Source organism: Macaca thibetana, chromosome 14 (genome assembly GCF_024542745.1).
Source record: "Macaca thibetana thibetana isolate TM-01 chromosome 14, ASM2454274v1, whole genome shotgun sequence".
Taxonomy (NCBI): domain Eukaryota; kingdom Metazoa; phylum Chordata; class Mammalia; order Primates; family Cercopithecidae; genus Macaca; species Macaca thibetana.
Genome location: NC_065591.1, coordinates 54,942,337 through 54,968,633, shown reverse-complemented (window position 1 = coordinate 54,968,633; position 26,297 = coordinate 54,942,337). Strand labels below are relative to the sequence as shown.

The 26,297-nt window shown below is 40.5% G+C and overlaps 1 protein-coding gene across 1 annotated transcript; it reads right to left on the bottom strand.

The window, feature by feature from the left end:
• Window positions 1–10,702: 10,702 nt before the first annotated feature.
• Window positions 10,703–26,297, bottom strand: LYVE1 (lymphatic vessel endothelial hyaluronan receptor 1). The gene is made up of 6 exons (XM_050757441.1): window positions 25,804–26,297; window positions 21,477–21,648; window positions 21,214–21,353; window positions 13,339–13,641; window positions 12,660–12,738; window positions 10,703–12,139 (listed from the first exon to the last, which is right to left on the bottom strand). The coding sequence occupies exons 1-6, from the start codon at window positions 25,886–25,888 to the stop codon at window positions 11,953–11,955; spliced, it is 966 nt and encodes a 321-aa protein (XP_050613398.1). The 5' UTR covers window positions 25,889–26,297; the 3' UTR covers window positions 10,703–11,952.

The window sequence follows — 26,297 nt, the reverse complement described above, 5'->3', positions numbered from 1 at the left end:
ATTTTTTCATTTATTTATTTATTTATTTTTGAGGTGGAGTCTTGCTCTATTGCCAGGCTAGAGTGCAGTGCCGCAATCTCGGCTCACTGCAACTTCTGCCTCCCAGGTTCAAGTGATTCTCGTGCCTCAGCCTCCTGAGTATCCGGGACTACAGGTGCGTGCCACCATGCCTAGCTAATTTTTGTATTTTTAGTAGAGATGAGGTTTCACTATGTTGGCCAGGATGGTCTCAATCTCCTGACCTCATAATCTGACTGCCTCGGCCTCCCAAAGTGCTGGGATTACAGGCGTGAGTCACCGAGCCCAGCCTGGTATATTTTTTTCTAGGAAAGTACGTCCAGTGTCTCATGCTTTTTTGTAAGGTTACTAAGCATCTGTGTTAGGACTGTGGGAATATATGAGGAAGACCCTGAGTTGCTATGGATTATAAACATTTTTGACTTTCTGTATGTAATTCATAAAATCATAAAGTTGAAAAAAACTGCCTAACAATCACCTGGTCCAATATTCTTCTTTTAGAGGTGAGGCAGCTGAGACCCAAAGATGGAAAGTGATTCATCTAAGGACTACAGAGCAAGTTAATTAAACTGGGCTAGAATCCAGATTTCTTGGCCACTAGTCTAGTGCTTTTCCTAACAATTCATTACTACTTTTAATTCTATCAGTGTAGAATAAGAGGAACACCTAGTCACCTACAATTAAGATGAAAGCTTCATCATTTTCTAGGACTTTGAAGCTTTTCTATCTCATTAATTTCTTCTTTCTGGCTGCATCTACTCAAACTTTGTTCTCAGCCCTCTGCTCTAATTTTTTAAATGTTTGTGGGGGGTGGGGCAGGGCTCATGCACTCACAGCTTTAATTTTCACCAGAATTCAGATGGTTTCCAAATCTACATTGCCAATTATTATCTTTCATTCGTGTTCTAATCCTGTATTTCCATGTTTACACATAATACCTCCCATAGGAATGAATGTAGCACAGCAAGGGTGCCTTGATTTCCATACTAAAGTGGCTTCAGAATTCCAGCATATCCATGCTGGTTTCAGTCAATAGCAACCACAATAGTACTTGGCAGAGATGGCAGAGCCTGGAGAATTTTGTGGTTGCTGTAGGAAAAGGCAGCAGTCTCCAGTGGACAAGACATCATGTAGAGAAGTAGCACTGTTACTTGGTAGATGCCACCTAGGATATTACCAGGGAATCAGCAGTAGAGTCTGGGAGAGTCAGCAGTGCCTTGTGGGTGTGGCAGTGCCCAGAAGATATAGAAGCAGCTAGATGTGGTGATACCTAGAGGAAATAGTTATGGAGGAAAATGGACAAAACAAGTGGAAGTGGTCAGTATGCCTAGTGGGAGATATGATAGTACTCATTGGAGTAGAATTAGATCAAGAGCAGTGGGAAAACACAATGCCATATGGAAGCTGATCACACTTGTTCGTGAGCATATTTGAGTCACCTGCTTCCAGATATTTTAGAAGTTTGTTGTTTTGTAGGGAGCAGGATTCTGCTTTAATCGATTCAGAGAAAAGATTACATTGGCACATCCCAAGCCATCATTCTGGGAAAGGAGAATAAAAGAAGTTTGGATATTACAACAAAAATAATTATCTTTGCCCCAATCCATACTTCATTAATATCAACTAATAACCCTCAGTACAGAGTTCTCTGAGAAAACTCTTTTAAGCATATGGCTTAGGCCTGGAGGCCTAAGTAGGATCCACAAAGAGAAAGATGCAACAGGGGCTATGAGTCTAGCTATCTAACTCCATATGTAGAATAGAAGTAATGGTAGAAAGTGGCTAACCTGCCTCTAGGGCTCAAGTCCTGCCAGAGGCGGAGACAGGAAGCAGACAAATGAGTACCATGAATGGATGCTGAGCTTTAAGGTAGCTCAGCCACCTAGAAGTTTAAGGATAACCTCACGCATCAGTAAAATGTGTGTGCTTACCAGTAAAAGTCTTGGTCTTTATCAGTAGGTTTAGTAACTCCTCTTCCTATAAGGGGGGAGTTGGAAAGTGGACATGAAGAAGTGGGAGCAAGGATGGGAATATTCTACTGCTTATGTTACAGTCTGAAGTGTTCCCCAGCTCCGATTGCCACCACATGAGTTTTTTCCTTCAAGCAGATGCAGACTCCTCAGCTTTCCCACTGACTACTGAATGAATATTATATCGTTTTGATTGAGTATATTGGTGCTTTGATCTACCTGCCTTGGGGTTTCAGGCTTGGGGCGAGATCTCTTGCAGGCAAAGTCTTGTTTCTGTCCAAATCAGGATCAGGTTTGCCTCTTGCCTCTGCCCAGATGCCAGTCAATACCAAGTGTGAGTTGACATCATCTCTGATGCCTACTAATGGTGTATGCCTCATCCCACCCTCCTTTCCAGATTGACCACCCAGACATATTTTCCATGCTGGATCTTCAGATTTAAATATTCTTTCCCAATATTTTTACTACATAGAAATTTCTATTATGTTCTTTAACTTGCTAGTATATCTTTGATACATTCTTTTACTAATATTTACTAATGGAGAAAATGTAACATGATTTTAAGATATTTGGTTATACTATAACATCATATCGATGTTGTATAACATCAATGTTTTACAACATTGAAGTCTTTATTATTACTGTTATCATTTATGATGTTGACTTTGCTTAAGTGGTGATGATCTTCATAGGTTAAAAATATGCAGAGTGGAGTACTGAATTAGGTCTTTTGGTATTTTTTTTTTTCTCCGAGACGGAGTCTTGTTCTGTCGCCCGGCTGGAGTGCAGTGGCGCGATCTCTGCTCACTGCAAGCTCCGCCTCCCAGGTTCAGGCCATTCTCCTGCCTCAGCCTCCTGAGTAGCTGGGACTACAGGCGCCCGCCACCACGTTTGGCAAGTTTTTTGTATTTTTAGTAGAGACGGAGTTTCACCATGTTAGCCAGGATGGTCTCCATCTCCTGACCTCGTGATCCCCCTGCCTTGGCCTCCCAAAGCGCTGGGATTACAGGCGTGAGCCACCACGCTCGGCTGGTCTTTTGGTATTCTTAATTGGTTTTGTCTTTTTTCTATCACAAAAATATTTTCAACTTCACTGAAGGCAAAATTCAAACGAAATAACGGTGGAGTTGTAAAATGAGTCTGGAAGTTATCAGAAAGGATTCTAATTTTCAGAAAATGATAGCATGTAGTGCAGAATTTCAGATTGCCAAGAAAGCATCCTAGGCTTCAAACACTAAAATAGAACTATGGAGACCAAGGAATCAAATTTTTGCCAATACTTACTAGCTTTGTTGTTACTGAGGGAACTCAATTTGTTCTTAATTACTCACATTAAGTAATTAAGAATTACTTAATTGCAGTTTAGTTTCTCTATTAAGATAAATATCAGTTTGACTCACAGAAGTGAGTCAATGGCCAACTCAGAGAGTAAAGTTCAAGTATAGTAGCCTTTATGCATTCTTCTGGCTTGTTCGCAGTTGCATTCTACACCAAAATAAAGTCTTCAAGAAGAACAAAATTTAAGTGGACAGAAACAGCCCTGTACTGAGTGATCTTAGCACTTAATGCAGATAACTGGATAAAGGTATAACTTGCAGCTCATGAAATCTTAATGAATGAATGTATACATGATGAATGTATATACATGTATTCATTCAACAACATTTACTCACAGCCTACTCAGTAAATGTGCTAGATTTACATATACTACCCAAGTGCTAAGAATGCAAGGAAAAATAAAATATGTACACAATTAACATAATAGAATGTGGCATATAACACAGATATATAAACAAATTTTAAAAAGAAGGAATGAGAAAAATTCATTAATGTGGTAGGAGGCAGCCTTCTAAAATGGCTCCCAATGATCTCCACATCTTGGTATTCATGCCCTTCTATAATCCCTTCCCCTTAAGCATGGGCTGGACATAGTGACTTGCTTCCAATGAGTAAAATATGGCAAAAATAATTGGATGTCACTTCGAAGATTAGATCTAAAAGATGATGACTTTCATCTTGCTTGCGCATGCTTCCTCTCTGGCTCCTCTTGCTTGTTGCGCTGATGAAGCAAACAGCTATTTTGTGATCTGTGTCAAAGGAGAGGTCTGCTAGGAAAGAACTGAGGGAGGCCTTTGGCCAACTGCAAACAGGGAACTAAATCCTGTCAACAACCACGCGAGTGAACTTGGAAGTTAATTCTATTCCAGTCAAGTCCTGAGATGACTAAGCCCTGGCAGACACTTGAATTGCAGCTTTGTGAGAGACCCTGAAGCAGGGGACCCAGGTACCCATGCCTGGTTTCCTAACCCACAACAATGTTAGATAATAAATGCTGTAAAAGTCATGAAGTTTTCAGATAATTTGTTTTGCAACAATTGATAACTCATACAATTAGGAAGAAAAGGAAGGTGATTAAAATAGAAGGAATGGCAGTTGCAAAATGAGAGGGCATCGTAGAGATTAAATTCTAGAATGGTAAATGAATTTGTGTAGCCATAGCATGAAGTATCCTTGCAGGAATGAATAAGGTTTGAAAAGAGGATTCAAGGTCAAATTGTAAAATGCACTCAGCGTCATTTATTTTAGTGTTCTCTTACAGAAACCTCGCCAACTATTTTAAACAACAAAAAAAAGTTTAAGACAGGAAATTAGGTACTTATAAAATCATTGGAAAGGCTGGAGTAATTCTAGTCTCAGCCCCAGGAATGCCTCCCAGAACAATTATCTCTGAATGGGTCTACTAGGGAAGTTTCCATCTCCTCCATAATAAGAAAAGTAGGGAAGCAGGAGATGCAACTGTAATAGGTCTGTTGCTCAATGTGTATGGGAAGTCAATATGCCAAGACACGGGGGTTGCAGCAGAGAAAGAGGTTTAATCATAGACAGGGCTGCTGAATGAGGAGACAGAAGGAAACTTCAAATCTGTCTCCTCAGGGAATTTGAGGCTAAGGTTTTTAAGGGTTTTGGAATGGGCCAGAGTATGGAGATCACTGACTGGTCAAGGAGTGTGGGGAAGTCATGTGACAGGGAGGTAAAGAAATGCTATTCTCTCTCTCTAAAGAAAAGGAGGGAGCAAGAATTCCTTGAAGAAATGGTTGATTCTAGAATCAGGGCAAAATAAGATACAAAAAAAAGATACAAAATAAGAGGACACTGGAGCATCTTATAGTGCCAGAAAGTAGGGAAGTGCCCAATTAAAACACAAAGAAGGGAGTATGTCAAGGGGATACAGGAGCAAATGGAAAGAGCTCCCAATAGTCAGTCTTGGAAAACATTGAGCAACAGCATAAATAAAATAGTATTGTATTATTACCTAAAGTAGAAAATATTCTTGAGTCCATAGTGATATGAATAAATTATTTAAAGAATAAATTAATGAGGGGGAATAGATGAATCTCCTGTGCAGGAAAAGCCCAAATAATTTATGTAGATATTCCACTTTTGAGGAAGCAGAGCATAACTCCTGTCTAATTAGGTGTGGGTTGTGCATAGTGATGTCTTTCCAAAGAATATGGTATAGAGAAGAGTAACTTTACAGTGGAGAAACCTGACAAACACTACCTCAGCGAGGTGCGTAAGGTGAACATCAGCAGTGATAGATCATGTTTATATTATGTACCCTTGATATAACACGATGAAAATGGCACTGTATTTCTGTGGTCTTCCTTCCCAAAACATATAGCCCCAGTGTAGTCATAAGAAAACATCAGAGAAATCCCAGCTGAGAGATATCCTATATAATACCCAAATAGTACTCCTCAGAACTGACAAAATTATCAAGAACAAGAAAAGTCAGAGAAGTTGTCACAGCCAAGAGGACACATGATGACTAAATGTAACGTGGTGTGCTGGGTGGGATATTGGAACAGTAAAAGGACATTAGGTAAAAACTAAGGAAATCGGAATAAAGTATGGACTTCAGTTAATAATAGCATATCAGCATTGTTTCATTAGTTGTTACAAGTGCACCATCAGATAATGATAACGGGGAAACTGGTGTGGGTGTATGGGAACTCTTGCACTATTTTCACATTTTTTTGGTAAATTTATTCTGAAATAAGTTTATTTTTAAAAAAGTAAATAGTCTTCTAGATGCTAACGGAGGAGATCTTAAATCACATCAGCACTGTTTGGAAATTTGGGCATTTCCTGAGGAACATAGAGACAGGAGAGAATTCCTATTTGATTTTAGTATTACGAAAAATGCTCTTAGATCAAACTTGACCTTATATATAGACTATTACAGGAGTAACCCACTAAATTTTATTTACTTTAACTAGAAAATCCAACTAACAAATAATTGCTTTTCCTCATGTTTGGAGGCTATGATATTACAATTATATAAATATTAATATATTGGTTTTCATCCACAGTTCCTGGCTCATAGCTCCCAGAGTCCTTGTTACAGTCTTTTGTTACAATGTTGAGGTGCTTTAGGGCTCAGGAGCAGGTCTCAGGAAACAGAATCTCTCTCTTTTTTTTTTTTTTTTTTTTGGAGATGGAGTCTCACTCTGTCACCTAGGCTGGAGTGCAGTGGCGCGATCTTGGCTCACTGCAACCTCTGCCTCCTGGGTTCAAGCAATTCTCCTGCCTCAACCTCCCGAGGAGTTGGGACTACGGGTGCACACTGCCATGCCTGGCTAATTTTTTTGTATTTTTGTAGATAGGGTTTCACTGTGTTGCCCAGGCTCATCTCGAACTCCTGGGCTCAGGCAATCTGCTCGCCTCAGCCTCCCAAAGTGCTAGGATTATAGGCGTGAGCCACTGCGCCCAGCCAACAGAATCTCTCTGACCTTCTCCTGTCCCCCTTTTACCTGCTTCAAGGCAGGCCTCTAATCTGATTGTGGATCAAAAGACCATCATTCCAGACAGAGTCCGGACCCATACTCTGGAGGAAGAAAAGCTGCACAGAGAGGACAAGGGGAACCCCAGGCAGAACATGTGGTGTTTGGTTTTCTGTCCTTGTGATAGTTTGCTCAGAATGATGGTTTCCAGCTTCCAAAGGTATGCCTTGCTGGGCTTCCCAACTCAGTCTATTCGTATGAGGTCATACCCTTTTTGTCCAATCACATTTCTATTCAGTTGTCAATCATGCCTATGAGAAAAACAAAAAGGACAGGGTTTGGAGAGCTTCTGGATGGCTGAACACATGGAGATTACTGGAGGATGACAAGGGCATAGAATTTCTGTGCCCCTTCCTCCCTGCCTGGCCCTACGCATCTCTTCAAGGTTATCCTTTGTAACAACCTTTATAACAAATCTGTAAATGTGTTTATCTGAGTTCTGTGAGCAGCTCCAGCAAATTAATTGAACCCAAAGAGGGGGTCATGAGAATCCCTACTTAAAGCAGGTCATTGGGAGTTCTGGAGGCCCAGACTTGCGACTGGTGTCTGTGGGGCGGGGGGCAATTTTGGGGGCCGAGCCTTCACCCTGTGGGATCTGACGCTATCTCCAGGTAGATAGTGTCAGAATTTAATTAGAGGATACGCAGCTGGTGTCTGCTGCTTGGTGTGTGGGGAAAAACCCCCTTACCTTTGGTCATTGAGTTCTTTGTTGATGACTGTTTTGGTGGTGTGAGAGCAGAGGAAAACCAAGGCTCAGGAGGTTTTCTGAAACAGAGGCTTAAAACATTTTCTTTTTTCTTTTCTTTTTTTTTTTTTTTTGTATAAGCATGATATTTATTTATTTATTTTGTCTTTTTTATTATTATACTTTAAGTTCTAGGGTACATGTGCACAAGGTGCAGGTTTGTTTCACATATATACATGTGTCATGTTGATGTGCTGCACCCACTTAACTCGTCATTTACATTAGGTATATATCCTAATGCTATCCTTCCCCTCTCCCCCACTCCATGACAGGCCCTAGTGTGTGATGTTCCCTACCCTGTGTTCAAGTGTTCTCAGTGTTCAATTCCCACCTATGAGTGAGAACATGTAGTGTTTGGTTTTCTGTCCTTGCGATAGTTTGCTCAGAATGATGGTTTCCAGCTTCATCCATGTCCCTACAAAGGACATGAACTCATCCTTTTCTATGGCTGCATAGTATTCCATGGTGTATGTGTGCCACATTTTCTTAATCCAGTCTACCATTGATGGACATTTGGGTTGTTTCCAAGTCTTTACTATCTAGAACTAGAAATACCATTTGACCCAGCCATCCCATGACTGGGTATATACCCAAATGATTATACATCATGCTGCTATAAAGACACATGCACATGTATGTTTATTGCGGCACTATTCACAATAGTAAAACATTTTCTTTTTGGTGTGAGAGACCCTCCCATTCTTTAGTAAAAATGTATTTACTTGCATGTTATTATTGTCCTTACAAACTTGTTTTTCCCTAGAGCAATTGATTTTGCTTTAGGTACTAGCTGAAGGTCTAGAGGCAATACAATTTAGGATTCTTGTCTAGAAATCAGTATGATTCAATTCTGTTCAAGCCAAACGATATCCGTAGACTCTAATTGTGTGCATGCAAGCCTTGTGTGGAGCCTCAAGTCATCTGCGTTAGTCCAGCTTCCTATTATTGGAAATCGGCTTTGCTTGATTGGACCTATATCGGCAAGTTAATGTTTGATAGTGGCCTGGCCTTTATAAAAGCATGCAATTTTACAGACGACTCCTTCTCAGGATAGAGTATCTTTGCTCGAAGGAGTGGATTTATTCTGTGTGAGCCAGGGAGGCAGGCATGAAGAAGGGGCATTCTGAAAGGGCAGGGAAGATCTTTTGCAACAGTTGAAAATGCCATCACATGGCTCTCCACCTGCCTCTTTTGAAGATTGACTGTGGAGAGGTGGACTGTAGGTCTGAAGTGGGGAGATACCTTGTATTCTTCCAATTTCTCCTTGTTCAGTGGAGAATAAAGAAAATTTAAATAAAGAGAAGATTTCTAGACCAAGTGCTAACTTTAGTTATCTGTGACATTGGGCTTCATTTTATTTACTCTGTGAATGAAGGGTTTAGAGGAAATTATTCTGGATCCTTCTAAGTCTTACATTTTCTGACCCTATGAGCTGGCTCAGGTAGGTCTTTGTTGAGGTTGGTGTCTACAATGAGGAGGCAGTTCTCAAAGTTCTTTAGTGGTTCTCTTTTTCTTCTTGTCATTGCCAACGGTTTTAAGATAGATTCTGTGAAGTTGACACAGGAGTCCTAAATTGTTTTCCTTACTTCACCCCTGTTGTTTTTGGTAAGTGTCCAATTTCAAGCTTGCGTATTGGAATAGTTTACATTTCTATATTGTCATTTGCAAGAGAAGCACTGTAGTGTAGGGAAAGGAGCATGGGCTTTGCAGTCACTCTGACCTTTACCATTTAACTAGACCTGTGACCTCAGAAAGTAATTTAACTTATCTAAACATCCAGTTTTCTAATTAATAAAAATGGCAGTAATTATCCTCACCTCTCAGGGAAAGTGTAGAGATTAAATGGGGCAACATGTAAAATGACTATCAGTAGATGCTCCATAAATCAGCCAGCCCTCCCTTCCTTCCTTCCTTCCTTCCTTCCTTCCTTCCTTCCTTCCTTCCTTCCTTCCTTCCTTCCTTCCTTTCTTTCTTCTTTCTGTCCTTCCTTCCTTCCTTCCTTCCTTCCTTCCTTCCTTCCTTCCTTCCTTCCTTCCATAATGATGGAAGTTACATTTTTATCAGTATGTTTGCACATATTTGGACTATTGAGGGATTCTATGTGGCTGGGTGGGGTTTTTCTCCTCCCCCCTTCCTCCTCCTGGATAGGGCACAAACCCGTTTAACAGGAGAAGATGGTAGCATTCTAATCTGTAGTAGATGCCCACAAGATGGGAGATGTGGTGTGGGAGATCTGGTTTTTTCAGCTAACACACAGAGAGAAGACCACTACTTAGGCGCTTTCCCTCTTTTCTTCACTCCCTGAGAACTGGATGAAGCTGATAAAGCTTAAGGATTGACAAACCAGTTTCAAACTCATAGACCTACAGGGCCAGGCAGGTGATATATATGAGGGACATGGGCTGGGTGTGGAAAAAAAGGCAACAGCATTAGAAAGTTCATAGGAAAGGACACCTTTACTTTGGCATGAGTGTGCAATAGAGAGTCATGAGGACTGTGGTGAAACAGAAAGCAGACCCCATTGAAAGGGGACAGCCACTACTCAGTATCAGATAATGATTGCTATGAGGGAACATGGGTTCTTTACTTCCAGATCCTTCCATTTTTAGAGGAAACCTAGAAATGCAAACATGTGAAATCTCTTGATTTTTAGTGCCTGGCAATGAAACCAAATTTTAAGATTATACTCCGTGGGCCAACCGAAAAAGATTATGCCAGTAGGTTGTGGCATCTGGGCTAAAGGAACCACGGAGCTGTGGGAGTCACTGGTGAGGGGAAGAAGATAATTAGCAGTCTAAGGGAGAGGGAAAGAGAAAACTAGAAAAGCAGGGCTGTCAAAAGGCCATCCTGAATCTCTAGCTCCCTGGTGAATTCTGAAATGGATGGAAATGTAGGGCCAGCATCTTGAGTAAAGGACTGCTTAATGTGTATGTACTTGGCCAACTCAAAATAAAATGTTTGGAGCATGAATAGCCCCATATGATATATGCTGTTTGGTTGACATATGCTTGTATTTTAACAACCAACGTTGTCCCTTTTATTTTTGCAAACAATATGGTATGATCTGGTCCTCACTTTAATTTTACATGAAAGGTATAATGCATCTATGTAAATAAGAGAGCAAAGAAGTTTTCTAAATGCTTTAATTTTTTGTCACAAATATTTCTGCTTCTCTCAGGCCCTCCTTGCTGGAAAAAGGAGGGCTAGTGACACATTTGTTAATAGCACTTTAAAAATGTGCTTTGGTATATAGAGGTAAAAATGTACTTCTTGGATATGTTAATAATAAATTAAGGTTATAATGGTTGCCATATTAGAGAAAATGAGTAAGATTAGCCTCAGCAAAAGTAAAAATTAGTTTGGAAGTATTAAGCTAGGGATATCAAAACTGAAAAAAAAAATAGCTTCCCAGATAGCATTCTACTATATGCAATTTTTTGATGAATAATATTCAATTACAGAGTGTAATACCTTGCACAGCGCTTGACATATAGTAGCTATTCAGCAAACGTTTGTTGAATTCTATTACGTTTTAAACAAATTACTGAGTAATTTCCCTCAGTAATCATTTCTGTAACTCAGATAAAAATAGAAATTTATGTTTTTATTTTTGTTACTTATAAAAGTATATTTCCTAGAGAAAGTATCAGCAGTGGTAGAGACCAGAAAAAGTAAGTGTGTGTGTTCTAAACAGTGATTCCAACTCCGTGTGTTCAGAGAAGAACACTTTGACCCTGTCTGTGTTTACAGTCCCTGATGACAGTGTTCTGTCAGTTTCCTCAGCCTTGTTGTATTTCTTTCTTTATTTTGGCTTTACAGACATTAGGTCTCAAGTTATGAGAATCTCCCTGGCCTTCAGGACCTAAACTTTTTTCTGTCATTCTTTTGCTTTTACCAGGCTCAGAAGGACATGCCAGGTGGGAGACGTGTTTCTCTTCAGAGGTGAAGAAAAGGTCTGAGCTGTGGAATCAGTAGAGAAAGCCTTCGTCTCGGTGACTCCTTGGTTTTCAACCCACCTAGCCTCAGGCAGCCCGGAGGCCCTTTTACCGCTGGATACTGATGAGATGTTTTAGGTCCTTGCACTTTGCAAAACTCCTTTCTCCCAGTGGGATATTATTAGGACATAGCCAGGCTAGAAAGACCGTGGGAAGCTTTGGAGGTAGGAGGATAGGATCCAGACAGGGTTGCAATAAGAAGTAGGGCATTCTCTTTGGTGCACTCCATAGTCCAGCGGCAGTCCTGAGCTGATTCCAGTAAGGAACTAAGGGTGGACTTTCTTCTTTGGTTCTTTGGCCCGTTTGATTTCCTCAGCTGGGGCAGGGTGAGGATGGTGAAAGAAACCAGCCTCAGGTGTGTCTCCTCATTTCTGTCTCATCTAAACTTCAGCTTCCAGGCATCGCACGGTAGTTTTGCTTGGACTCTTGGGCTCTTCTGGGTTGTTATCCGTTTTCTTTGATTCTTCATTAGGGTTGATATCATCGGCCTTCTCCTCCTTTACTACTTTGGTTTCAATCATTTCCTTCTGCTGATTCTTGTTTGTAAAAGGGAAGGCCTTCACATACCTTTAGGCATAAACATGAAATAAAAGTGAGAGACTGTGTAACACACATAATAATAGATAACACTTTTTTGGTCATGGTACATATTGGCACAGTACACTGGATACCTTTATTTCAGGGTGATGCTAGCACATGCATGCTCCATTAACACATCACCACCTTAATGGATTCATTTAAGTGGGAAAATATGTTTGCAGGCCAGACTTTAGGTTGACCACATAATTCTTCCCATAAAAACAAAGAACCAAAAATCAAATAGAGCATATACATTTTCCCCAGATGTCAATTTTTTTTATTTCTTGATTTTCAAAGGACAGTCATTGACTGATGGCTAGATGACATGCATGTGCTGAAATAGAAAAGACTGGGCGGAAGGGAGAGAGATGAGATGAGAGAGAAATTTACAGTATAAGAGGACTGCTATCTCCATTTTGATCAGCAAAATGCCAATAGCGACCTTGAAAAAGCACAGGATAGAAACTTGACAAAGATTACAAGACTAGCAGTGCACCAGCAACCCTACCTTTTGACATAGCAAAATCCAAGACCAGCTGCAGCACCAAAAAAGAGGAGAGCAAGCACTAGCAGAGCCGTGGGGACACCTGCAAGGAACAGAGACATGGCCTGTTGGTCCTTCACTTAAACATTGTGTGTAATGCTCATTGAATGATCCAGGTGATTGAGACAGTAGATAGTGCAGGAGAAAAACCTTCTCTGTAGCCCTTTACGATGTTGGGCCCACACCAGCTTCTTTGCTTCATGCTTGTAGAATCATTGGCCTTGCCTCTCATACTCTGTCAATTCTATCAGTTGCAATATGACAGAGTTCATTTCTCCTCCATGGCCTTGAGACCTACTCTAGTCAACAAGCCTGCCTGAGAAAGCGATGACTGGAATGAAGTCATAGGCCTTTAGGGTATATATTTTAAAAAGAACTTCTACATAGGAACAGATAGTGATTTATTTTTAAAAGTCTTGAGTTTTCAACAGTGAAATTCTTTTATACTTATACTTTTTAGCTTAATCACTAAGGTTCTTTACAGCTCTCAGATTCTATGACTATGAAAGTTGAGTTTGTGTTAAGCTTTTGTTAGTATTTGACAGGTCCTGAGTGCCTCATCTAGAGACAGGCAGGATTCTACGAATTGTCTGTTATACATGAACATACATATATATGTAACGTAGACACAGAAACCATTTACCTCCAAACCCAGCAGCTTCATTCTTGAATGCTGCTTTATTTTCAACAAATGGTTCAGTTTCTGTAGACATGGTGCTAGTTTCCATAAAAACTTCTGTAATGCAAATCAATTTTTTTCTCCGTGGAATAGAAGTGGAAGCTGGAGCAGGAGTAGTAGTAGGGGCAGGTGCCGTAGAGTAAGGGGACGCCACCGAGTAGGTACTGTCACTGACAATAAATTCTGTTGTGTGTGTTGCAGTTTGAGTGTTGAATATGGGATCTTTGGTGGTGATAATTTCTGGAATGCACGAGTTAGTCCAAGTATCTGTCGGGAGAGAGAAACATGAAATAAAAGTATTGCAACAGCCTCCTAACTGTTCTTCCTGCCTCTAGTCTTACTACCTCCAAATCCCTTATACTGCAGCTGGAATGGTCTTTAAAAAGCACATCTAATCATATCACTTCCATCCTTAGAAGCTTTAGTGGCTACCTCTGTTATATGGCCTACAAGGCCTTCTGTGATTTGGCCTCTGCTGACATGCCAGCCTCATCTGCTCTTTTTCTCTCATTGCCCCTGCCATACTGAAATTACTTGAAATTCCTTGATACGCTTTATCTTACATCCAAGCCTTGCACCACGATGCTTTATTCACCTTTATGACTCTTTGCCTCTCTTTATTTAGCTTACTCTGACTCATCCCTCAGGTCTCAGATTGACCCTCTATTTTTCTCAGGCAGACTCGTTGACTTGATTGGGTCCCTAGGCATATGTTCTTGTACCTCCTTGTCACAGTTCTCATTACACTGTTCCCCACTGGACTGCAAGCGGGCTGGAAGCAGAAACCCCATCTGTCTCGGTCATCATGGTATGAGCACTGTGTGTGGTACACAGAACGGGCTCAATAACTATTTGATGAATAGGGAAGGAAGGAAAAGGGAAAAGAAGGAAAGTATAGATTGGAAGACCAAATATACACATGTGGTGTCACTTCAGGACAAAGATATGCTAAGACTTATTATTTTTGGGCTCATTAAAAAAAAAGTGAACAAAAAGGGGCCAGGAGAGGGATAAGGGTTTGCTTTCCAATCTGTTGAATATGCTAGAGAGGAAACACTTGTTAAAGCATCTTAATCTGAGTTGATCATGGCAGTAAGTGTTTAAACAGGTACCTCATTGAACAATATTATCAAACCTTTGTTTACTCAGGAGGGAACTGAAGTTTCGAGAAATTGAATAACTCACCCAAAGTCACATGGCTAGCAAATGGCAGAGCCATACAATATATTATAATATAAATTTGCATCTATTTTAAGTCCCTAATTATTTATGGCAGTGGGTAGCATCAGCTGAAATGTTTGCTATGAATAAATCATTATTCTATTAAGTGATTCATTTTTGAAAATTAAAATAAATACCAATCAAAATAATGATACTATTGATAAAACATTTTGACCACATGTGTACTGTTTTTACACTATTCATTTTACTTTGAAAATACCTCCATTCAAATACATATAATCCTTGGCCTTATCTTCCCGGAACTGTTAACTACATTTCTCATTTTTAGCACATGCTAAGCCCTTCCTTCAGAAAATGAACATTTTTGAGTGTCAGGGGCAAAAAACATACTGAGCTCAATATAACTGAAAATACAGAGAAATATAAGACATCGCTCCCACCTCCAGAAGAACAGAGGATGCATTTTGATAAGGATAGGGGGAGATCACTAGGGAGTCAGAGGACATGGCATTTGGGCAGAGTATGGAGGATTAATGTGTTCATTCAACAAATGATTATGGAGCACTTACTCTGTGCCAGGCATGGTTCTAGGTGCTAGGGACATGGAGCAAACAAGACAAAGGGTCATTCATGCTATTGGAAGGATAGAGATAATAAAAAATAGTAATAAATAAGCCAGAAATTTCAGAGGATAATAAATGTTGAAAGGAAAATTAAGCAGGAGATGAATTAGACTGATGAGGTGGATAATGGAGGACAGAGGGTGATAAGAGAAGGTCTCTTGGGGAGGCAATATTTACACTGAGTCCTGAATGATGAGAAGTAGTCAGTCATTGAAGATCTGGGGCAGAAACATTCAAAGGAAAGAGAACAGAAAGTTTAAGAGCCCATTTGATGAATAAGAAGGCCAGGATGACTGAAACAGAGAAGCAGCACATCTAGTATAGAAGAGGGAATAGGATATCCCAGTCAATAGGAATAGCATAATCTGAGAATCCAGAAGTTTTAATGTGTAGTTATGTTAGAAAAATGACAATGAGCACAGTGTGACTGGAATGTAGGGGGTGTGTGTGTAAATGGAGGTATGAAAGACTGCAAGCAAGAGATGAGACTGGGAAGATAGATTGGAGTCAGACTATCAAGATTTATAATTGCTATGTTAAAGAATTTGGAATTTATTTTGTAGAAGAGGGAATTTTCAACCGAGTTTCACAAATCTTCCAAATTATATACAAAAGTCCTCATATATATTCACTTTCATGTACAAAAGGCTTCACAATTTACATCATATTCTCAAATAGGAGGTTATCTGAGGCTATGGAGCAGAGCGGTAAAATAATTATCAATGGAAGTGTGTGGAGGATGAGATGCAGAGCAGAGAGGGTATAGTCCAGGAGCAAAGAAGGCGGTTATTGCAATTCCACCGAAATAGGAGAATCAGAAGTTTCTGGACTCCTAAAACCTAGAGATCTTCTACGGAGAGGTGATTCCCACCCTTGGCTGCAGGTTAGAATCACCTGAGAAGCTTCTAAAAACTACTGATGTCCAGGACTCACCCCAGGCCTTGTATATTACTGATGTGTGGTCATCATCCTGGAAGGTGCTACACTGAAATAGCATGACTCAATACAGTTTAGCTCAAGATTTAAATCCTGGCTCTGCCCCTTATTGACCATGACCACAAGAAAGGTACACTCTAAGCATCAACTGCTGCTCCTGAAAGTAGAAATGATTCACAGGTTTCATTTTACTGAGGATCAATGAGATAGTAAATGTCTAGGGCCTAGTATAATGTCTGGGTGTAATGGTAAGATCTGCAAGAATTTGTTTCCTTGACCTCTCTGTTCATACATGTGCCTGAGAAGGACAGAGTATGAAGGAGTAAAAGCAATTGGTGGTCCCTAACTGATTAAGAGTACAGTGTATCTCACCTGGAAGTGAGATGCTCTCCTTCCCCTCCAAACTACAAATAATTTCTCTAGAATGTGCTGAGTGCTCTGATAGATATTAAACACAGGGTGAAGTGGGAGCCCAAGGGGAGAGAGAGGGTTATGGAAAATGCATCTGGAGAAGATGGCACTTGATATGTGAATGAAGAGTAGGAGCTGGCCAGGTGATGAAGAGGATGGGCATTGTGGCAGCAGGAACAGCACTACACAAGTGGTGTGTGCAGAGCATTAACAGCGCTTTGATCCCCAGACCTCACAGTAACAGCAATAAAAAAATAAAGTTAGGACTAGGAGTGGGGTTTGATCCCCTATTCTCACAAGGATAGCAACAAGAAAGACAATTAGGATAAGGTTTATATGGAGGGTTAGGGTTACTCCGATCCTCAAATCTCACAAGATAGCAATAAAAAGGAAATTACAAAAACAAAGAAAATTAAGGTAAGGTCAGGATTAGCATTAGGATCAGGGTTAGGGAACTCTAATTTTCACCAAGATGTCAATGGACACACACACACATGCACACACACGAGTGCACACACACGCACATTTTGAACATCTAGGTTTCTATCCTGATGATATATCTCCATAGATGTGAAACAACATATTTTCAAGGTTACATACCTTTGAATTACTTTGAATAGAAAAAGATTGGAAATAGCTCAAAAGTTCATTAATAGAGGACTGGTTGAATAAACTATGATACAGCCACCCAATGGAGTACTATGCAGCCATTAATAAAAGAGACAAGTCTGTATGAACCAACATGGAGTAATTTCTAAGACTTGAGTGGAAACAGTTAGGTGCAAAGTGGTGTATATAGTATGCTAGCTTTTGTAAGAAAGGGCAACAAGACCACATACAAACACACTCCTTTATACACAAAGCAACACAGAGGAATAAACCAGAAATGAATGAAAGTGGTAGGTGGAAACTGTGGAAGGCATGAGAATAAGACTTCTTTGAATACAGTTTTTAAAAAGTGCATTTTGGATCATTGAACCATGTAAATATTTTAGTTATTAAAAAAATAAAAATAGGACAAAAGTCAAACCCTAAAATTGATTACAAAGAGAAGTGAATGAACCTCAGTTATTTCAAAATGATAATATAACTACACAGAGTAGCAAATTTTTAAAGTCACTCGTATACACAATTCACTGACTGTACATCCTTAGAGGAATATCTTCTAAGGACTAAAAGATAGGCAAAGAAGTCTTAATTTTACTTAGTAGGTTATTATTCCTAATGCTGGTTTTGTAAGTTTGAAACTTGTAGGATAAGAAAATATATTAATATTATTTATTGTGAATTAATATTTTCATTATAAGAGATACAAACATAAAACAAAGTAGACTAACAAGGAACTCGAATTGTTAAATTTGAGTTGGAACTATCAATATAAACTTATGTACATAAAATTGTCTATCTGTCCACTGATAGGACTGAAAAGCAATGAAAACTCCAGGAGGAATGAGAACAACTTGTATCCAAATCTTGGTTTCTAATTAACATTTCCCTTTAAAAGGAACTAAGGCTCCTTGGAGAAATAAGTAGCTGATTCCATGCCCGAGATACAGAAAGTACGAAGTGAGCCTGGGACATGGTATTGTGTAGGGAAATCAGGAATTACCTAAAAGCAAATGGGATAAAGGACACACAAATCAACTAGAAGGGGCTCCCACTTGCCAGATTCAGGACAATTTGAGCATCCAAACAAACAAAAGAATACTAATTGTAAAATGGATTATAAGACGTTGAACATATTGAATAAGTAAAATGCATGTGCCCATGATAGTGTAAGAGGGAGGAAAAAAGGGTGTGTGTGCATCTGTGTAGGTGTGTGTGTGTTTGAGAGAGAGAGACAGAGAGAGAAAGATTTTTCATCAAAGATGCCAACTAATAAATGTAAAAGGAAGGATAGATTTAGAAAAATCGCCATTTTCAGTCCCCCATATAATAACTGATTCCAAGAAGGATCATCGATGACTGCTTAAATGTCTAGGTAAAAAGTAGTTGAAGATCAAGATATTTGCATGGTGTCAAAATATCGCATTGTAGATCACCCACTAATTGCAAAGGGAAAGATATAGTGTTACAGTTTCATAAGCGAGATAGGGCAGTTGCCACTTTAATCAAGTAATCAAAGTTAGCATAATTAGTAGTGGGAAATACTGACATTAAGTGTCTTTTGTTGTGATGTGATCCAAAATACATAATATCATCTATGAAGTACTTTTGCCAAAAATATTGAATATGAGCCTAATCAAGCCTCTAGACTTCACTTTCAGCATAAGAAATACACAGAAAATGTGGCACATATACACCATGGAATACTATGCAGCCATAAAAAAGAATGAGTTCATGTCCTTTGCAGGGACATGGATGAAGCTGGAAATCATCATTCTCAGCAAACTAACACAGGAACAGAAAACCAAACATCACATATTTTCACTCGTAAGTGGGAGTTGAACAATGAGAACATATGGGCACAGGAAGGGGAACATCAGACACTGGGGCCTGTTGGGGGGTAGGGGGGCTAGCGGAGGGATAGCATTAGAAGAAATACCTAATGTAGGTGATGGGTTGATAGGTGTGGCAAATCACCATGGCGCATGTATACCCATGTAACAAACCTGCACGTTCTGCACATGTATCCCAGAACTTAAAGTATAATAAAAATAAAATAATAAAATAAAATAATCTCTGGAAGAAAAAAAGAAATACATGGGATAGGAGTACAAGTTAAATGAAACCATGAGGAAATAGACAAATCTAAGTCCTCTTTCTCTGGCTCTTCTCTGTTTAGTCAGAGGGCTGGGTATCATCACATTGCGGGCTGGCAGGAAGGCAGTTAAAAAGCAAAGTCATTTGACGGGCACGGGCTGGTATGAGGTATGCAGGCATGTAGCTTACCAATTCCCCAGCCAGTGATGAGAGACCAAAGAGGCAGAGAAGGGAAGGAGGATGGCAAATACAATGTTAGGAAAAGCCCTATGTTCCAGTCTTGATTCTGCCACTAACTGACTGTAGGACCTTGAACAAGCTAAATCCCTGTTCTGAATTGTAGTTGTTTCATCCATGAAGTGAGGGAACTGGTCAAAGTTTCTCCATGGGCCTTTTCTGTGCCAAAGCCCTCCGGATCAGGGAACTACTTGGATCCTATATTGCCTTTCTGGGACAGCTTTTGCTAATATTGGCTGGTGCACATTTATCTCTGGGATCTTAGAGAATGATTTTGAAATCTATCCTGTGTATGACCTCTCAGCCACCTAACCTTCACAAGGTCAGATAGATGAGTATGTGTGAAGAGTAATAATCAGACAGGGGTCCTTATGACAAACTGAGAACAAGTGAGTATTTATTAAAAGAAAAACTTTCTGAGAAGTGCTTAGGTGAAGCACTTGGGCTAAGGCAGCCAAGGTCTTCAAGCAAAGTTAGTGGGTGACTTCATGACCACGAACAAATCAGTGCTACCCTCTAGGTGTCAATTTCTTCCTTCATAAAATGGAGACTGGGTCTGGTTCTTAAAATTATAAAGGAATGTTGAACAGTGGAAAGAACGTGGTTTGAGTTAGACCTGAGTCTGAACCTTTACAGTAATGAGGCCTTAGACAAATGCACTTAAATCCTTTGAACTCGGTTTTTTTTTTCTTTCTTTCTTTTTTCTTTCTTTTTTTTTTTTTTTTTTTTTTTTTGAGACAGAGTCTCACTCTGTCACCCAGGCTGGAGTGCAGTGGCTTGATCCCGGCTCACTGCAAGCTCCGCCTCCCGGGTTCACGCCATTCTCCTGCCTCAGTCTCCCGAGTAGCTGGGACTATAGGCGCCCGCCACCATGCCCGGCTAATTTTTTGTATTTTTAGTAGAGACGGGGTTTCACTGTGTTAACCAGGATGGTCTCAATCTCCTGACCTCGTGATCCGCCTGCCTCGGCCTCCCAAAGTGCTGGGATTACAGGCGTGAGCCACCGTGCCCGGCCTGAACTCGGTTTCTTTATCTGCAAAATGGGGGTGATAAAGCATACCTCACAGGGAAGTTGTCAAGGTTCAGTGAGATATCCTAGTACAGTAAGCCCTATGGATCTGTAGGTTCCATGTAGGCGGAATCAACCAACCTTGGATTGAAAATATTTGGGGAAAAAAAATAACAATACAACGATAAAAAAGCAAATAATACAGTACAGTGACTGTATAGCATCTACATTGTATTAGGTATTGTAAGTAGCTTAGAGATGATTTAAAGTGTACAGGAGGATATGTGTAGGTTATATGCAAATATAACCCCACTTTATATCAGGGACTTGGGCATCTGTGGATTTTTGTATATGATGGGGTGCCGGAACCAATCCCCCACTGACACTGAGGGACGACCGTGCATTGCTTTGTCCATAATGGATGCATTACATAACATCTGTACCTTTGTTTCCTTCCCTTCTGCCTGCTTATCTTATAGGATGCAGGGATGGCGGCAGTGGTAATTGAGCCTCCTGAATGTCTTCTCCTGTGTTGCTATTCAGTCACATTTCTCCTAACTTTTTCCTCTGAGGGGCATATTGCCACCCCTAGCCTGGCCAGAGAGACAGTTTTGGGAGAATCAGATGACCATGGCTGTGATTGCTTCTGCTGCTGCTCAGGGTTACTCTTTCCAGACAGGTCTCAGATTGAGAGATACCCAGAGAATGCCACATGGAAAGGCTGCAGATCAGACTCACCAGAAGAGTTGTAACAATAGGCTGCGAACTGTCGGTTCACTGCAACTTTCCAAATCAGGACACCCACCCCATTTTTCCCACACTTGGGGTTTGGGCTAATCCTAGAGATGACCACGAATCCATCTCCAATCCAGCCATAGCTGTAAAAGAATACACACTAGTTGAACAGAAAAATGATTAGAAGGCATCATCTCTATTGCTGAACAAGAACACAGAGCTAAAAAAGAACTCCAGCAGCGACAGTGAAACCAGCTGTTTCTCACCTGCAAGTCTCAAAGCTAGCCTTCCAGGCTGTTTCAACTTGATCTTTGCTGGCCAAAGTTAGTCCCAGCAGCCTACAGGCCTCCTTAGCTTCTGTGAAATTCAGCTGCGGGTTTGCTTTTTTGCTCACAAGGGTGATCCCCATAATTCTGCATGACACCTGGATGGAAAGCTCTGCAAAGGAATCACATAAGTCCTCAGTTTGCTGCTGTCCTTGTTTCCAGCCCTTAGGCTCTCCTTCCTAGCAGAGCATATTGTCTTGATGCAGCAGGGAGGTCTATCTGGCTGGGACTGGGGTTTAGAATAACAGGACATAGACCAGGCATTTTCCACAAGGACCATCTGCTGGGCTAGATGGATGCTTGTTCTTGTCCAAGCTGTAAATGTCACCCGATCAAAGTCTATCCCATCCCACTGCATTAAGATGCCTTGCCTTGCTCACCACATGGGGGCTTTGCCTACCAGTTGTTGGGGTGCAGTTTAAGGGATGAAGTTACTGCAAACCTTTCTGGAGTCTATAAAATGAAGCATCCAAGACTTTGAGAAAGATAGCATTCAGGGCTCTAGTTGATAGCATAGTTAGCAATACTCCAAACCAATGTGGTTTGGGGACACTACTATTTGTGAGATGGGCTGAACATGTCACACTTGTTATAAAAGAATGTGAGTGCTCTCAGTTCCAGGTCTTTTGGCCATTGGGGGGCAGGCTTACTCAGAAGTTCCTGGAGGAGCTGACAGTAAACCTTGCATGGCAGAAAAACTAAATAAAGAAAGCAGAATTTTAGAGTCAGATTTGGGCTTAGATCTAGCATATGTCACTTGCTAGCTCTGTGACCTTAGCCCAGATACTTCATCTCTTTAATCTTCAGCTCTTTGAGCCTCCTTATTTATAAATCAAGAGAGTCACAGTGTCTACTGAACAGGGTAGTGAAAGTTACATGAGTAAATTCTAAACAAATGTTTAGCATAGTGCCTGCCACATGGTAGGTGCTTAATAAATCACACATAACATTATCATTGTCTTTAAAGCATTTTCGTTTTGGTCTGCTAATGATTGATTACCCCGCAGAAGCTGAGGCTGTTGAATAGGTAAGATGTGAATAATATTTCTACTCAAAATCTAATGGATTTGGAAATTCTTTTGAACCCTTTTCTCTGGGTTCTGGGATGTACAGACCTGTATGAAATTGCCAAGCTGTATTGTATTCAAGTACATTATTCCTACTGGGCTTCATCCATGAACATTCATAAAAGGGCATTTAAATCTCTCAAATAATTGCTTGTACACAGCTCTGCGTATTGGATGCTCAGTCAAATGCTTTGACCACTTTCTAGGTTGATATCTAATGGAAGTTTTTTTTTGAAAACATGAAAGGAGCATTTCTAAGTCCTCCATGTGAACCTTGCTGTGGTGGCAGATTAGGAGCACACACTCAATTATGCCTGATTCTAAAACCCCAGTTCCTTTTTTTTCCTTCTTCTTTCCCAAGGATGGATCTTGCTGTGTTACCCAGGCTGGTCATAAATTTCTGGGCTCAAGCGATCCTCCCGCCTCAGCCTCCCTGACTAGCTGGAACTACAGTGTGCACCAGTACGGCCAAGCAAGAACCCCAGTTTTTTTTTTTTTTTTTTTTTTTTTGAGACAGAGTGTTACTCTTGTTGTCCAGGCTAGAGTACAATGGCATGACCTTGGCTCACCGTAACCTCCACCTCCTGGGTTCAAGCGATTCTCCTGCCTCAGCCTCCCGAGTAGCTGGGATTACAGGCATGCAACACCACACCCAGCTAATTTTGTATTTTTAGTAGAGACAGGGTTTCTCCCTGTTGGTCAGGCTGGTCTTGAACTCCCGACCTCAGGTGATCCGCCCGCCTCGGCCTCCCAAAGTGCTGGGATTACAGGCGTGAGCCTCTGTGCCTGACCCTTTTTTTTTTTGTTTTGAGACAGAGTCTCATCCTGTCACCCAGGCTGGAGTGCAGTGGCATGATCTTGGCTCACTGCAACCTCTGCCCCCTGGGTCCAAGCAACTCTTGTGCCTCAGCCTCCTGAGTAGCTGGGACTACAGATGCGAGACACCACGCCCAGCTAATTTTTGTATTTTTAGTAGAGATGGGGTTTCACCACGTTGGCCAGGCTGGTCTCAAACTCCTGACCTCAGGTGATCCACCCACCTCGGCCTCCCAAAGTGCTCAGATTATAGGCATGAGCCACTGTGCCCAACCCAGCCCCCAGTTCTTAACAATGACACTGTTTTACCTTTCACCGTGCTATAAGGAAATGAACACACACACACACACACACACACACACACACACACACACACACACACCCCTAGGTTGAACTCCCTGAACACACCATTTACCCTGAAATTTGGCTCTTTTAGCTCATGAGCTTGCTATTGCTCAGGTCTCTTATATAGCTACTTCTTTGGGAATGGATCGCAGAGGTTTATTTGTCACATTATCAGGTGGTCTTACTACCCTCTCATCATATGTCATTTGTACTCTAAATACTATTATTTAGAGCAGTGATAGACTTATTCTAGGTGAATAGACTTAGCTTTGAATATTTTTTTCTGTTGTTAACTGGCTGTTGGGACATCAAGCAAGTCAGCATTCTCATCTGAAATGGGGATGGATATATCTTCTTCACATGATTTTTATCAGAATTAAATTAGATAACTTGTACCTAGCAGAGGCGGGGCCCGGTAGGAAGTCAACAACATTAGTCATTTTATGCTTTCCTATTTCATTTAGGGATCAAAAGAGGCAGTTGGAATCTAAGGGGGACTCTAGTAACTCCTCCCTTAAGATTTCTCAGGAAACAGCAAACATAGTAGAAATAGTGTATGCTTAGGAGTTAGATATAAGGATGTGGAATCAGATAACAGTATATGCTTAGGAATCAGATAGGGCTGAATTCAAACCCATTATTTATTATGTACTGCCTGCATGACATTGGGCAAGTCACTTCACCTATAAACTGTCTTCTTGAGAGGATTAAATGAAATCGTATATACATACCTAGCTCTGGATCGCTATATAATTGGCCCTCAAAAATAGTTCCCACCCCCATTCACTTACCTTCATCAGCTACTTTATTCTGATATGGTTATGATGACTTTTGGTTGTTGCCAAAAATGTAATTTCCTTAAGAATGTTTTTCCCTTGCTGAGCGTAGTCCAGAGTGTGATGGAGTCATTTTCAAAAAAACAGTGTCCAATAGTTTCAATAATTGCAGCTTTGTGGGGAAAAATAGTCTCCCCAGAGGATTTAAAAGAAGACCAAACTTATTTGAAAGTAACAGTATTTAAAAAAAACTAATCATATAACTCTGACCTCCCTTATAAAATGTAATGCAACAATACATAAATCAACTCCGGATGTCTGTTTCTAGCATATTTTATATCTCAGGTCATCTTCCAGCATACGAACACACATTTTCCTATTAAAGTGCTCAGATTTTCATTTGCCCAGAGCTGCAATGAGTGATTTGTGGTTACAATTTTTTGCCTACAGTGCAAAATGAGGTTTCCATTTAGGCATCTCAAAAGCCCAGCAATCACTTTAAGTTATTCCTTTAGTAGACGGCCGATGTCTTAATTTTCAAACTTATATTTTTACAGATTTTTTTCCTGTTAACTTGCTATTTACTGAATATTTTTTTGAAAACATTGCACTTCATTCATTGTATGATAAAATTAAAATTAAAATAATTATGCTAACACTCCCAAAAACATACAAATAGGCCAATTTTAGTGAAAGTTACCCATTATTCCCAAGCTTAGTGATTGCTTTACATTTTTTACAATCATGGTTTGCTTCTTCAATGAAATCTTAATAAAAATTATTACTTTTAATTTTTATAAATAATCTTAAAAAAATTATTACTTCTGGATGCAGTGGCTTATGCCTGTAATCCTAGTACTTTGGTAGGCTGAGGCGGGAAGATCACTTGAAGTCAGGAGTTCAAGACCAGCCTGGGCAACAAAGCGAGATCCCATTGCTACAAAAAATTTAAACACCACCCATACAAAAAAGAGTAAAAATCAAATGGTTTCTCTTCAATGTTTTATTTCAAAATGTCCTCATTAAAAATATTCCATAACCAAAAGTAAAAGTCAAGATGATACAAAGGTAAATGTCAATCATTTTGGTGAAGCTGACAATATGGTAAAATATTTTTGCCAGAGCAATACCACCAATTAGACCTGCTGTTGACATTGAGGGTCACCCTCATTCCCAGAAATCCATAGTCAACAGCTTAGGAGGCTTAGGACAGTTTGCAAGATCTTGCCTTGCTTCAGTTTGGAAATCTGGTAAGAAACCTACCTTCTGCATGCAAAGAGCCTTGGACCAGGAGCCTCGTGGTCCAGATGGAAGCGAGAAGCAACACCAGGCGGAAGCACCTGGCCATCGTGCCTACCCCTTCAGAGCCAGGGAAACACCTCAGATGGCCACTGGTGGTATGAGAGGCAGATGCTCAATCACTAGTCTGGATGGAGAGTTCGGGAACTATGCTGAGGCTCACACTCACTGCTCCACTTCATAACCGAGACATCCGGATTTCCCTGCTTTCAAGCTTCTGACTTGTCAAGGTCACTGGGGGAAATGAGTGACGTCCCTTGAACGCCCAGGCTGTACTTTGTGGATGGTCTTCTGGAAAATTTAGCTAATGCTGACTCAGAAAACACACAAATGAGGAAGGCAGATAGCACAGTGTGAACTGCTAAAGGTTCTCCCAATTCCCATATTCCCTGCCGTTCCTCCTCCCCCAGCAGCTCAGTTCTCACACCATTCACTGTTACTGCCTGTGGAGTCCATCA

Coding starts and splice junctions, on each gene's coding strand:
- LYVE1 (XM_050757441.1), bottom strand. CDS start 25,888: ATGGCCAGGTGCTTCCGCCTGGTGTTGCTTCTCGCTTCCATCTGGACC. Junction 21,649..25,803: donor AGGCTCTTTGCATGCAGAAG/GTAGGTTTCTTA, acceptor ATTCCTTTGCAG/AGCTTTCCATCCAGGTGTCA. Junction 12,739..13,338: donor TGAAGCTGCTGGGTTTGGAG/GTAAATGGTTTC, acceptor TGTTCCTTGCAG/GTGTCCCCACGGCTCTGCTA.